Source organism: Passer montanus, unplaced genomic scaffold (genome assembly GCF_014805655.1).
Source record: "Passer montanus isolate IOZ18808 unplaced genomic scaffold, ASM1480565v1 scaffold33, whole genome shotgun sequence".
NCBI classification, from domain to species: Eukaryota; Metazoa; Chordata; class Aves; order Passeriformes; family Passeridae; genus Passer; species Passer montanus.
The window spans coordinates 4,112,575-4,126,498 of record NW_024368041.1 but is presented as its reverse complement, the minus strand read 5'-3'; the positions used below and the strand labels follow the sequence as shown (position 1 = coordinate 4,126,498).

Here is a 13,924-nt window from a genome sequence, read left to right as displayed (position 1 = left end):
TGGATGTAAACATGGTCTTTCCAGTAGCTGGCTTTGGATTTATTTTGGCTTGTAGAAGAGTCTTTGAGGCAGAAGTTACAATGAAGGGATTTTTCCAGCACTACCTTCTGTGTCCTGGCTCCCTGTTTAGCCTTGTGTTCTGCAGTTGGACTAATGACCTTGCAGTAAATCAGAATGCTGGGCTCCTTTCACAGCAGCATGGCAAGCAGGGTGAGGGAGGAGATTCTCCCCCTCTGCTCCACTCTGCTGAGGCCCCACCTGGAGCACCGTGTCCAGCTCTGGGGCCTCCAGCAGAGGAAAGGCTTGGACATGTTGGAGCAGGTCCAGGAGAGGACCACAGAAATGATGGGAGGGATGGAACACCCCTCCTATGAGGAGAGATTGAAAAAGTTGGAGTTGTGCAACTTAGAGAGGAAAAGACTCCGGGGAGAGCTTTTTATGGGCCTTTCAAGTATGTAAAGGGGGCTTACAAAAAAGATGGGGACAGACCTGTTATCAAGACCTGTAGTGACAGGACACAGAGTATACTGACCTAAATAAAATACACAAGCATAAATAATTTTTATCTGTAAAAAGCATTAGTTTTCATCTTTGGTTTTTAATACATGCTTATTACTTTTTATTAGAGAAGGTATCAAAGCTGTATATTAATCAGCATGGCCTGCTATATTTCTCCTGTCATCTTGATTTATTGCATTTGTCCACAGATTTATGGTACTGGCTGCATAACACCTTAAAATCCTATCTTAATGTGGTTCCACCTGGGAACTTGGTGATTGTCTCTAAAAGTTCAATTGAATTCCTTTAGTTAATTTTATAAAAGGAAGTCATTTTGCTCAGTACACTTCGGAAGATATCCAGGTGCCTGTGAATTCTGTTGTGGTTAGTGGCCTGTATTTCAGTGTGGTTTATTGGCTTGAGCTTGATGCTGCACTAGGCACGCCTGGGTGGTTTCTGATTTGGAGCTAGTTTATATCTGGGTGTCCTGCAGCAAACATTTTACTTACAAAGTTGCATGTAGGTCTTAGCTCTAAGTGCTTTGATGTCCTTTATGAAACCTTTTTTTCCCCTTCAGTTGTGTGCATTGTTTTACATTTACAAATGTTCCCCTTCTGGATGAAGTCCATAACAATGTGTTTTGTGTTTAATGAAGAGGCATCTTTACTAGAGTCCCCAGAGAAAATCCTGTTGAAATTTGTTTACTTTACAATGAGCATCATATAGAGCAGATATACAAATTCTACTCATTGCTGATGTTTAGAAGTGAGGTTGTTCATCTGGAACCAATAGCAGGGGTTATAAATATAAATAGTAAGTTTGTAATGCAGCGTTTTGGTATGTCAGCTTTGCTTAAGGTACAAAGCATTAATTATAAAAGTGTTTTAAAGACATTACACTGTTAAACTAGTTGCTGGGAGCACTTGGGAAATTTTTTTAAACACTTTTTTTCCCCTAAACAATGGGTGTATTTAAATGTGCAATAAAATATAGTTACCATAAGCTTCTCAATTCTTTGAAGATCATACAGAGTCATCCACAAAAAATGCTAAATATAGTTCTTAATTTCTAAGCTGAAATTTTCTACATGGGTCTTAAAATAAGTTTTTCTATGTTGAGGAGTAAGTATTTATTTTTTTTAAATTTAAGTCTAGAGCTCCTTCTGGATGTGGTTCCAGAATTCCTCAGCCTGAAAGATGACTAAGCTTCAATAATGAAAGAGTGGACAGATGGAAAAACAGTTAACCTATTTCATGTTATGTGTAACCTCCCTGATAATTTGTTACTATGTTACCTTTCCTCAGATTGTTAAACTGGCTGTTTATAGAATGCTTCCAAAAAACCTTCTGAGAAGAACTCTGATGCAGAGGCTACACCTGTTCCCTGAAGATGTGAGTAGCCATGCAGTTACATTTTCATCCTTGTGTTATATGGAGGTGAAGAGGGAGTGTTAGCAATATCACCCATGTCATAAGTAAATGAAAACAAAAATTACACTGCTTTTTTTTAAATATGTGTATTTATATGTAGTTGAGGTGTTTTCCATATTATTTCACAGAGATCCAAGATGTAGGAGATGAATGGGTGTATTTAGGTCAAACACTTAGCATGAAGAATGCAGTCCTAATGACAAATTTTGGTCTGTCTTTGTGGCCAGGGGTGTTGTTTGTTAAACAGTCATGTAATTAAGACTATTCTCACCTGTCTCAGGTTATTCCAGAAGATATAGAGAAGAACCTTCTACAGGAGATTCCTCAGCCACGTGCAGTCCCCAAGAGGTTAGATGAATATACACCAGAAGAAATTGCTGCCTTTCCGAAGGTTTGGACTCCGTAAGTATCTTAAATTTTTTTTTTATCTTAGATTTTTTTAAGAGGACACATTGACTGGATAGGTATTATGTAGGCTCCCACATTATTAGTAAGAAAAAAGTAGTCATTCTTCTCTTTAGGTAATTTTTTTTGGACGGACAAGGCCATTAAAGAACAATGGTTGCTAAAATTTTCTATTTCTGGTTTGGTTTTTTTTAAATAAGAAAAGCTTTACTTAAAATTTTACGTTTTCAACTCCCTGCTTCATCAAAATAAATAAAGTAAAAACCTTCATTATCTGGTTTGAGTTGGATGTGATCTATAATGCATAACTGTTAGCCATAGACAAAGGAAATGCCACTCAGGTCTGTAAACTTTCAAAAGCTTATCAAAAATCACTTGTACTTAGGCGTCTCACTTTAGATAATACTAAAATAGTCTGCACATCCCTTCTGTGTAATGGAAGCACCTCTGTGTTACAGTGTCTGTTAAAGGAAACAGAATCCAGCAAATACATTACAGCCTCTTCTGAGCTGAAACAGGGAGATTGGTTTTGACTTCTTCTAACCTATGTCAGTGATGAAATTTGGTATATTTGCTTTTATCCTCAATATTGAATGGAGCTGAAATTCCTGAGACCTCCTGGTTTCTGTGAGATTTCAGTAGATTAGCCCTGAAGAAGTTTAGATTCTGCACCATTGACCAGAATTCTGCAGTACATTACAGTAAAGCTGATAAACTTGTCCTGTCCTATGGTGTGCTGTAGTCTTCTGTAACTGTGTTTGGTATTAAAACTTAGAGAAGTTCTCCACAATAATTTAGCTTGAATGGTGAGCTGCCACTTAGATTTAGCTCAGTAATTGGGAGTATCTCTGTTGTCGAAGAAATATACTGACAGAGCTTTTAAAATGCATTTCTTTGTCCTCACACACTACTGTAGTTCATCTCCTTAGGACTGGGCCACCTTAATTGTGTTGACTTGCAGGTGTGTGTGGCAGAGGACAAATAAACTTGATGTCATCTAATTTAGTCATTGCTGTCAAACTAAGTTTTGTAATATTTTTGTGTCAGCGTATTAACTTTAGGAAAAATCTCCAGGTAGGGAGACTACTGTAGTTAGAATTCCCCTCCCATAATTTCTTGAAACATTCCCTCAGGAGGAATCCAAGCACAGAGAAAACAAGCATCCCCTTTTTTTTATATTTCTCTCCTCTGCAGTCTCATCTCTATTGATTGCTGGTAACTGCACTCTGTATACAGTCTTACTCCTTGCCAGTTATGAGGGCTGGGGAGTGCAGCTGCCTTAGAAATCATACAGCAAATTTGGAGGCTTTCAGCCCAGTGCTTCTCCTGTGGGAAAGCTAGGGAGCTCAAGTGGGTATTATGGTGAGAAAAAACAGAGAATAGGTGGGCCTGAGAGGAATGAATACTGGGTGTAAAATAAGTGAGAGAATGTTGGAGAGACGTGGGGTAGGGAAAAACAAATGGGAGTTTGGGAGAATTTTAATTCTCTCTGTGTAGAGACTGGGGCAGAAGTTTCCCTTCAACCAGCTATTCCATTTTGAGCCACATTTAAGGGCTTGGAGATGCACTTAACCCTTGCTGTGTCAGACTTTTGTCCCACCTGCTTTTATGCTCTCAGGAGCTGGTAAGATCTCGAAGAGGGAGAAGAATAAAGATGGTTATCTTCCCTCTCTCTGCTAACTGTAGGGCTCATCACTGTTGTAGTTTTGGCTTCTTGTCCTGGCCTGCAACCAGACCATTGTTGGTGTCAGATAAATAATTTAACCTTCAGCTCACTTTTTTACCAGTTTTGATCTTGGGAAGAGTTTCCAATATGAAGTAATGGGAAAAATAGTAATGTTTTTCCTGTCTGAATGAGAAAGTGTATTTTGATTCTCTGGCATTCAGATTTTAGGGCTGGGGGGGAGGAGGGCTTAGTTGGCAAATAAAAGATGAAGAATTGAGCAAATTTGGTAAAATAACTTTCTGATGTGGTAAGTAAAATACAGAGGTCTGTAAAAGGGAACTTACAATGAACCACAGCCATGTGCCCACACTGTTCTGATTAAAATGCCAGCTGGAGTGTCTGAAAATAGACAGCTTTGCATCAAACACATTTAAAGAAAGGGTGTGTGAATATGCAGAGGTAACAGAATGTCTGTTCTGAGATTTTTCAGTGTGTGAAGCCATGGAAGAAGTAGTGTTGGCATTATTACAGTATTCCTGCAAAAGACTGTAGAGGGAACAAAAATATAAGTACATACATAGTCTTCTTTTTAGAGGCATATAGCACAAATATTCTTTTAAAAACAAGTCAGAAAATGGACAGCTTTGCTCCAAAAACCAAAGAGAAGTTAGGTTAAAATATTGTTGTATAAATCTGATAATTTGAGGTGTACTGAGAAAACAACTACGTGACATGAAAATTACTTCAGAAGAGAAAACGTAAGGGGAACATGAGTTGTTTTGTAGAAATCCAAATATTGCAGAGATACACTTGTGTCTCAGAATTCCAAACTGACTTTCTCTTTGGGTTCCTTGTCATTTTATTCTTGTCAGCTGACAGGCTGCCCAGGGAGGCTGTGGGATCTCCAGCCCTGGAGATGCTCAGAACTCACTGCACAGTTCCTGAGCAAGCTGATGTAATGGTGAAGTTAGTTCCTCTTTGAGTGGAGCCCTTTCAGATGCAAATTCTTCTATGGCTCTTTATATATAGGGAAAGTAAACAAACACAGTAAAATAGATTAATAGTTTAATAAACTGTGTTTAAAAACCCCAGTGCTTGGGTTGCTAATCTTATTAGTCCTGTTTGGCTTTTCCTTGGGCTGTTGTTTGTTACTCTGTACTAGGATCTTAGAAATCTGGGTGAGAACATGCAGTGCTAAAATGAGTAACCTGTTCTTGTCCCCTGCATTCTGCATGGGATGGAAAAAGCCTTTTGTGGACTTGGATCTGTGAGCTTCTGCAGAGCCCATACACAGCTTCCATGCAGTATGAGCAGTCCTTACAATGAAGCAGAAAATGAAGGACACAGAAAAGCTTTAAAGTCTTTTTTTTCTTCTTCAGATGTTTTCAGTAATTCTTCCTGCTTTATGTGACTTTGGTTTTAATTATTATTTATCTTCCATGAAGTTTGGAGCCTGGTGACCAATCTGTTTAGCGAAGAGTAGATGTTCAAAATGGAATGAAATATATCTGATGGTGATTAGAAAAGGGGGGAGTTAGAGGTGTTAGTGGTTCAGCTTCTTTCTAGAGAAAAAGAAAATAGTTGATATTAGCCCTTTAAGATACCTGTATGCTTTAAGGGAAAAGACCAAGTGAAAAGCAGAGCTTGATTAAAGTCTATAAATACCGATAAACACAATTATGAGTAGAAAATTAGTCTTTGAGGTTATATATTAAAGCTTATATTCAAGAAATGTACCTTACTGTGTATAAACCAGACATAAGATAGATAATAGGAAATGAATGTAAGTAGCTGAATTTATATGAGAAATTACTAATATCAGGAGGAAAATACCCTTTTTCTCTTTCATTGGAAATAATAATGTAAATTTTCATTTGGAATGTTAAGAACTTGCTCAGTGCTGCTCAGGTTATTTGACATTTTGGCTATATTTTGTGTTAAAATGTCTTGCTGTAGAGGGTTCTTTGAAGGCTGTTTTGCTGGTAGTTGGATACTGGATACACCACAGAGAAAGACACAGTATGCAAGTGGGTCACTAAAATAGAGAAACAGTTTTTAAGGAAAGCACAGATGTGGAAACCCAGCAAAGCGTTTGGTTTTCAGAGTGGTGACCCTTCCCATCACCTCTCCTTCTCCCATCACCTTGCCATGACACAACATCAAGAGGGATCCTGCTCCATGAAAGTGGAAAATTAAAAGTCAGAATATTCCTAGTCAGAGAAGCTTTCCTTGAGCATTCTTTCCTTTTATCCCTAGTTGGAGCCAACTGACCTTCCAGCTTGTGCAAAGGTTCTGACTTAGATCCTCCATGGATCTAAGTAAGGTCTGAAGTAAGTGGAATGGAAAACCATGTAGATACAGGAAAGTAAATTATGTCTGTTCCAGACATATTTCAAGATGAAAAAGATGAAAAGCAAGTTCCTTTGACAGAGTTTGATCTTGTACTGTGAATGAAACCTTTATTTCAAGCGTGTTTGAAATTTCAGATTGTATGTCTTTTAAATGAGTTTTAAACAGAAATCATCACAGAATTCACCAGTTACATATGACTAGGCAAACAGTTCTGTTCCATGAAGGCACGGGTACTTCAGATTCATGGGCAAATTTTCCTGTTACATACCATTGGAAAGTTGTTTAACTGTCTGGGTATATATGTGTTTTGAGACAATTTTAAAGGCAGGAAATTGTATTTCAAGAAGTATTTAAATAAGAATGTTACCAGATACAGCAGCCCTGTGTTGTTGCAGTGAGATGGATGCATTCCTGGGAGTTTCCCTTAAGAAAGCAGAGCTGTCTGATTGCATGGAGTGTGCTTGGGCTGGTGCTGGTGTGCAGACTGAGTGCCTGGTCCACTGCCAGCCCTCCTAGGAGCTCCCCTCGGGCCAGACAGCTGCTTGCTTGTCCTTGGGGGAACAAGTTCTTCTACACTTTTGAAGTTTTCAAAACTTGATATATTGTAAACTCTGCAATTTGCTTTTTGAAAACCAAACACCTTCTTAATGTTTGTATTTCTGTGTAACTGTCCTGATTTCTGCCCCCAACTGTACATCCTGCTTTGAGGCAGGGGTTTTGCAGAGCCTGGTCTGAAGCTGTGATTTTGTTCCAGCTAAGCAGCATGGGTTAGGCAGGGTCCCAGTACTGACTGCTTGTCATCTCCATGCCATGGCACACAGATTCCTGGAAGTTCGTCAGCAGCACTCTGTGGCTTTGAAAGCAGAAAATCACAATGTTCTCAGACAGAAGTTAGTAGGTGATGAAACACAAGCATATTGGATGCCTGTGGACTGCAGATGGCTCTGATAATCCTCTTATATATCCTGTCACTCCAGTTCCTACCCAGTTTTGTGTCCTTAAAGCCAGCCTTGCCAGACTTGGCAACCAGAAGCCACCTGTTGTGTTCCCAGCAAACAAATTTTTGAGCACTGGTAAACAGAAAAGCTTTTGGGTTAAAAAATCCTTTCAGCTATGGCTTCCTTTTCTGTTTTCTTAGAAGAACTGCAGCAGTACGTATCTTGCACAATTCTGCAATTTCCAGTGCAAGTTTCTGGTTTTAGTTACACAGATTATTTCTGGAATGTAGTAATTGAACAGAAGAAGAAGCCAGAGATATCCTGATTATGTGCCTGAAAGGATGTTCTAAACAGTACTTTTATATGTGCAAGATGCTCACAGGTTTTGTTAGTTTTTTTTGTCTGCTAATTTCTCCAGATAACTTCATGAGGACCCAACACCAAAAGACCCTTGACATTCTATTTCATAGAGAAATTACATTTGGAGTACTTCCAGTGATTTGCTGTGTTACCAATTATAACTTGCAGTTTTTACTCCCTGCAATGAAATATGAGATAAAATAAAGGAAAAAGTTTTGGAGTGGTCACTCTAGTTGCCTTGAGAAGAGCAGAGGGAAAGCCATAAACCCATCTCTAAAGATGGTGAGGTCTTGAGCCATTTTTGGTAAGGACCATCTCAAGTTTATTTATTAGCCTTTAAAAATTTAATGCCAAATTAAATTTCCCCAGGTTTTTTCTTAATTCCTTTTCAGTTGTAGAGTGTGTCTTAGGATTTGTGTTTTGTTTTATATTATGCCTCCCTAGGTAATATTTGGTTTTTATCTTGGTCTACATATTGCCCCTTCAACTTGAGTGCTCATCTTCTCTCACAAAGCAGGGCTAGCATGTAGCAGTGTTGAGAGAAGACTTGGCCAACACAAACTTCTGTAAAAGACTGCAGCCAGTCTTACTTTTTCCTAAAAAACAAACTGTATAAACCAGGAAAAATCTGTCCTGCCAATCCAGCCAGTTCTGTTCCAGTGTACTCTTAGAGGAATCCCTCTGGCAGTTCATTTTCTGTGGCCTTTTTGCCTCTTGGTAGAAATTACATGAACTCATTTAAGAGGAGATTTGGAGGTAACCAAGTCCCACATTTCAAACTACCAGAGCTGGATCTAAATTCCTGTGCAAAAAGCCACACAGATATTTAAGAAGAAAATTGCTCTCCTCTACACTTGGTTTTAGCCTCGGGCAGCAACAGGACACTAATGATGAAGGGTCAGTAACTCAGTCATCTTAAAAATCCACCACATCCATGTTCAGATTGTTTAGCCTATTGAATTCAATTACTGGCTTTTCTCTGGAATGCCTAAAACTGATCAGTGCTGCTGATTCTCATACCCTTTACCTGGGGGCAGCTTGGGCTGTTTCTAAAACAAGAGTTGAAGGTAAGAGATAATAAATGGGTAATTGGGCCCTTCTATTTGAACTTTCTGAAGAGGTTCCCAAAAAGAAAGTTCCAAAGCTACTTTCCCCTTCCCTTAAAACCTGTTCATCTCATACGTGAGCATTGAGACTAAATGAATGGAAATTTGACCAGGAATAGGAGAATGGTTGTATATGATACTGTTGAACTACTTGCCCAGATGAAATTAGAGTTAGATTAATTTTTAATCACTCTTTTATAAATGTCTAGATTCCCTTTTTTCACTTCTGTGGCTGACAGTAAGTCTGGAAAATATTTCACCATTCCTTCACCCACTTCTCTGTTTATTTGGAGAATAATGTAATTCTTTGTCCAAATACAAGTGCACAGTGCTGCTCTGCGTACAGTCCTATAGATTTTAGCAGAATATATCTACTAAAAAAGTATATCTACTTTACTAAAAAACTAACCTTCTATTTTCAAAAAGCATAATCTTAACAAGATGAAGCTTACAAGTATATTCCATTGATTTATCTTAAATATTTTTCCAAACAGAATTCATATAAACAAGGTTAAAATCAGGGAATTACAGTAAGTTTAAAAAGAGCTTTGATCAATTTTGCTTAATTTGTTTTACAGAAACTGAGGTTGTAGCCACTTTATTTTAAATTTTAATAAGCCATTCTTCATTTCACTATAGAGTACCTAAATGCATATCAGATAACTTGATTTAAGGACCGTTTTTAAAAATCACAACAAGTGCTAGTTTTATGGAGAAAAAAGCAAACAAGTTGCAGCTGAGAGCCACAAAATACACATCTTAAGTTTTGTTTCTGCATAAAAGGATTAATCACTATAGCTGTACTGTCATAGCAGTGTCACCTTTTCTTACTCTTGTTACAGAATGCAGCTTCTGTTACTGTGGCTTGTTCTCCAAGCAAAATAAGTTATACTTGTAGATGTTATTTTTAGGCAAAACAACAGTCTGCATGAGAACACCACCAACATGGAAACGGTTGTTGTGCTCCAAGCAGAGGAACTGAGGATTTAGAATAGACCACAGTGTGAACTGGAAATTCAGTGATATTTGAAATATCGTGAGCTATTTCACTGATTATTTTACCAGAGGCATAGAGCTGTCATGGAATAATAGGTACACCTTGAGCAGAAGAATGATTCTTCTCCCCACTCCACCCCAGCACCAAACTGTTGATGTTTGAGTGTAACCACATAATTTGGTTTTCCAGGGAATGATAGCAATGTCTGATCCTTGGGTTTTGATTTACTAGTGTTGTTAGTGAAAAAGATTAAATGTGTTCAGAAATCCCCTTTAGCTATAGTCCACTTACCTAATAGCTAATAGCTGTTGACTTTGGCACAACTTGAAAAGTTTTCCTGAAAAATACATATATTCCTCTTGTTTTGGAATTTACAGTAAATTTTGTCTGTGTATTGAAGTGTTTCTATAAAAACAATCTTAAATACTCAAAATTTCAGAGTTTATTCATAAAATAATCCTAAAATGTGTGCCAGATAGACAACAGATTTCATGTTGTGTGTATTGTATGCTAATTTTAGACCAAACCAAATTATTTGGAACCTTTTGTTATAAGAAAAGGCTAAAAGCCATCTATTGCCCTTAATAAACAGATATGAAAGGTGAGCCATAGAACCATTCTGTGTAAGCAGACAACTGTCATCAGTTAGCAATAATTCCACATTCCTGTGATGTTGATTTCCAGAATTGTGGAGAAGAGCATCACAGTAATACAGATGAAATGTGCCTGCCAGCACAAAGTAACAGGATCACAGTGACTGAGGGCTAGTGAAAAGATTTTGTTGGCATCATCAGCCCACAAAATCTTTTCACTAATTGGTCTTCCCCAGTCTGTCATCTATTCAAAACAGTGTTGTTTATAAACTCCCCTAAATGAGACCTTTATGAGCTAGTGGATATTACTTGTTAAGTACTTTAAAAATTAGGGGTAAGTTAGAAGTACTTGAATACCAATTATTTCTTTGTTCTAGTTTTTCAGCTAAGTTTGGAGAGATTTTATCCTTGTTGTTTCTTAAAATTCTTGAAACTTGTATATGAACGTCAAGGAGAGCTTCTATAGAACTACACAGTCATGCTGAAGTCTACTTCAGCCGTTTGGGGAACACTACACTGTTCAGGAACAGGATGGGGGAAAGGGGAAAAAAGGCTGCTGGATAAAAAGCTATATAGCAGCCACAGATGTAAAACCCTCTGGGGTGAGTTACTCTTAAAGCATATTGATAACTGTGAGTTAAGACCAGTGCATTTTGGTTTTGTTTTTGATGAATAACCTGTGCAAATGGGAATCCTACTAGATGTAAAATTTTTCAGGTAATACCAAGTGTTGTACAGACTGTGAATGAAATAGACGGGTGTGCCTTTCCTACAGGATGGTTATTAATTTTAAGGGGGTTTTCATGCATCTGGAGTGCTTTCTCTCATTCCTGGAAGCAGTAAAATCTTAACAGAATTCTAAACCTTCTAATTCAAACTCTTCAAATTTTACTCTTGTACCACGTCTCTCATCTCAGTCACTGTATTAGCCTGTGGCATTAGTTAGCCTTAAGGCACTGACCTTTTGCAGTGCTGATACAGAAGTAAATCCTTTCTGAACACTCCTGTTACTGCTGCTGAGAGTGCAGAAATTCCAGGGAACTCTGGCTCTCTGGTCATGTGCTCCAGTGGTGAGATGTTTGCCCGCAGGTGAAGAGAAAATTGCAATTTGAGACAGAGCTTCCACAGCAGGTGTGCCTTGCTGAGTCAAGAGCAGGTGATGACAGGTCACTCACTGTGCAGCACTGTCTGACTCCTCAGCAGAGGCAGGTTTGAAAGCATTAGCAGTCATCAACACAGGCTTGCAAGCACACAAATGACTGTAACAGTTCCATGAGATTTGACTTCATAAAACTTGTTTTGAAAAGTCTCAGACAATGCAATGTAACAGCAAAGCTGTGTGAGTAGGGATTGTTTGTGGAGAAATGGCTATCCAGGGCTTTTGGGCTTGAAAGAAGATAAGGTCATGTTATCAAATGCTGTTTATCAGCAGCATGCAGTAGAAGAAGCTAGGGAGGTGTGTCACTTCTTTTGGAAGAAGGAAGGGCAATGTTTGACTACAAATTATATTGTTATAGCTAATCCCAATGCATTTAGAAGTTCTAAGAAACAAAGTCATTTGGATTAAAATACATAGTTTTGAAGAGGTATTCTAAGTCATTAAAAATGAAAATATTTTATAAAGTATTGTCTGGATTGTAAAATAACTGCTGTATATATAGAATAGACAGTGTCATATATTTCTCTACATCCTTACCTTTATTATTTCTTTGAAGTTAGTAATGCTAACCTGTCTGCTATAAGATGCTGCAAGGTTTTAGCTTGTTTGCCTAGAAATAAGATGGTGAAGTTGTTTTGAAATCAAGTTAGTTGCACTATAACAGACTAGTGATTAGTTAGATTTGACCTTCATGGAGTAACACACACCCCTCTTATTTTATTTTTTCTGAGGCTGTTCTACCTCCACAAAGCATTGCTAGGCAAAGGGAAACGTCATAGCTGGAATGTGCTGACAAGAATTTAATAAAGATGGAGCTGTGCAGCGAGTCTATTCAGAATTGATTGAAATAAATATTCACTCCAGGAGTTGAGAGTTGAACACATTTAAGTATTGCAGAAGGTCTGTATCCTGTCCTCCCTCACAGGAAAAATACCCTTGAAAGAGGATATTTCACATCACACTGAAAAAGAATATTGAATATTCTGTGAGGTGGGGGGTCCCATCATAGTTGCAGATATGCAAGTAGGTCTTTTTGTGCTCTTAGTTTGTGTTTGCCATCTGAGATGCTCAGAGGTTGAGGTCATAGCTTTGTGAGCATTTTTTCTGGCAATAAGGCTCAGTTTTAAGAATAATCCATCAATTTTCCTGCCTCTCCATTCTGCTGGTGTGGCAACAGAATGGAGAATCAGAGAACTGACCTAGGTTACAGACAACCTTGTTTTATGCAGCTGCACAAAGGGGGGTGTGTATGCTGGAGTTGGTTGGAGTTGCTAGGGAAGCACATGTATGCTCACCAAATTTCAGTATTAATTAAATGATACAGGTGCCAGCACTACACTCTGCAGTGCTTTTCAAAACATAACTGTAGCTCCGAAATCTGCAGAGATACTGGAGAGAGAATTTACAATGGCAAGCTTTAGCCCAAGGACACAAGCCTCTTCAAGTCATCTTTGATGTCCATAAAGAAAGGCAGGACTCCTTCATGTTCTAGGGTTTAGTGTGACCTCAGTCTTTATTTCATGAAGTGGAGTACAGAGCAAAGAAGTTACTGTTTTCCTGTAAATAAGAAAACTCTCACAGTCCATTGGTTTTTTTCAACATTGATACAGATGCCAGCCCTACACTCTGCAAAAGAGAACATTTATAGGAAATACATTAATTCTGCAGAGTTTTGGGAAGCTCTCTACCAGTTATATTGGGGACCACTAAGAGCCTTTTGTTTTCCATCACAAAAGCTGATGCTAGGAGCTGGACATATGTGCAGGTTTATCTGTTCTGTAAGTTTCAGTGGCTGTGGTTTGTCAGCATTTTACATCAGCTGTATTTTTCTTCTGATAGCTGTGAGTATGGATAAAAATTGGGAGAATTTATAGGATCACAGAATTGTGAGGGTTTGGAAGGGACCTAAGGAGATCATCCAGTCAAACCCCCCTGGAAAGACAGGATCCCCTGAAGCAGGTTAGAAAGGAATGCATCCAGGTGGGTTTTGAGTGTCTTCAGAGAGAATCCATGACCTCCCTGGGCAGCTTTAACAGATCTAAAAGCTGTAATCAGAATTTAGCACCAGCTCTTCAGTGCCTTTTACTCAGTGGTGAAGTATTTTTTAAGAGAGAAGCACTGAGAGAAGCACTCCTGTAACAAATGGGTTACTGATTTGCTGAGTACTTTGCCTAGAACTCACAGAACTGTCTTAACACTTCTTATGTGGAGTATAAAAATGTTAGTGAGACAAATATTTTTTACATATTTTGGTGGCAGACGTCTGCTGCACAGACTAATGTTGCATATTTTCAGTGAACCCATAATAGTTTGCATTTCAGCATAGATTGCAGAGACATTGGTTCCCACATTCCCCCATTTCCCTTTGTCTTGGAGTCTCCTGTCACTATACAACAAAGCTTTTTTCCCCCAAGAATGTT

At 38.4% G+C, this 13,924-nt stretch overlaps 1 protein-coding gene across 1 annotated transcript in view; it reads left to right on the top strand.

Moving 5' to 3' along the window:
- MRPL13 (mitochondrial ribosomal protein L13) overlaps positions 1–13,924 on the top strand; it is a 29,040-nt gene that overhangs the window by 11,375 nt on the left and 3,741 nt on the right. The window contains exons 5-6 of the mRNA XM_039715385.1: positions 1,803–1,889; positions 2,209–2,330. Coding sequence (XP_039571319.1) covers positions 1,803–1,889; positions 2,209–2,330 — 209 coding nt within the window. The remainder of the gene's footprint in view (positions 1–1,802; positions 1,890–2,208; positions 2,331–13,924) is intronic.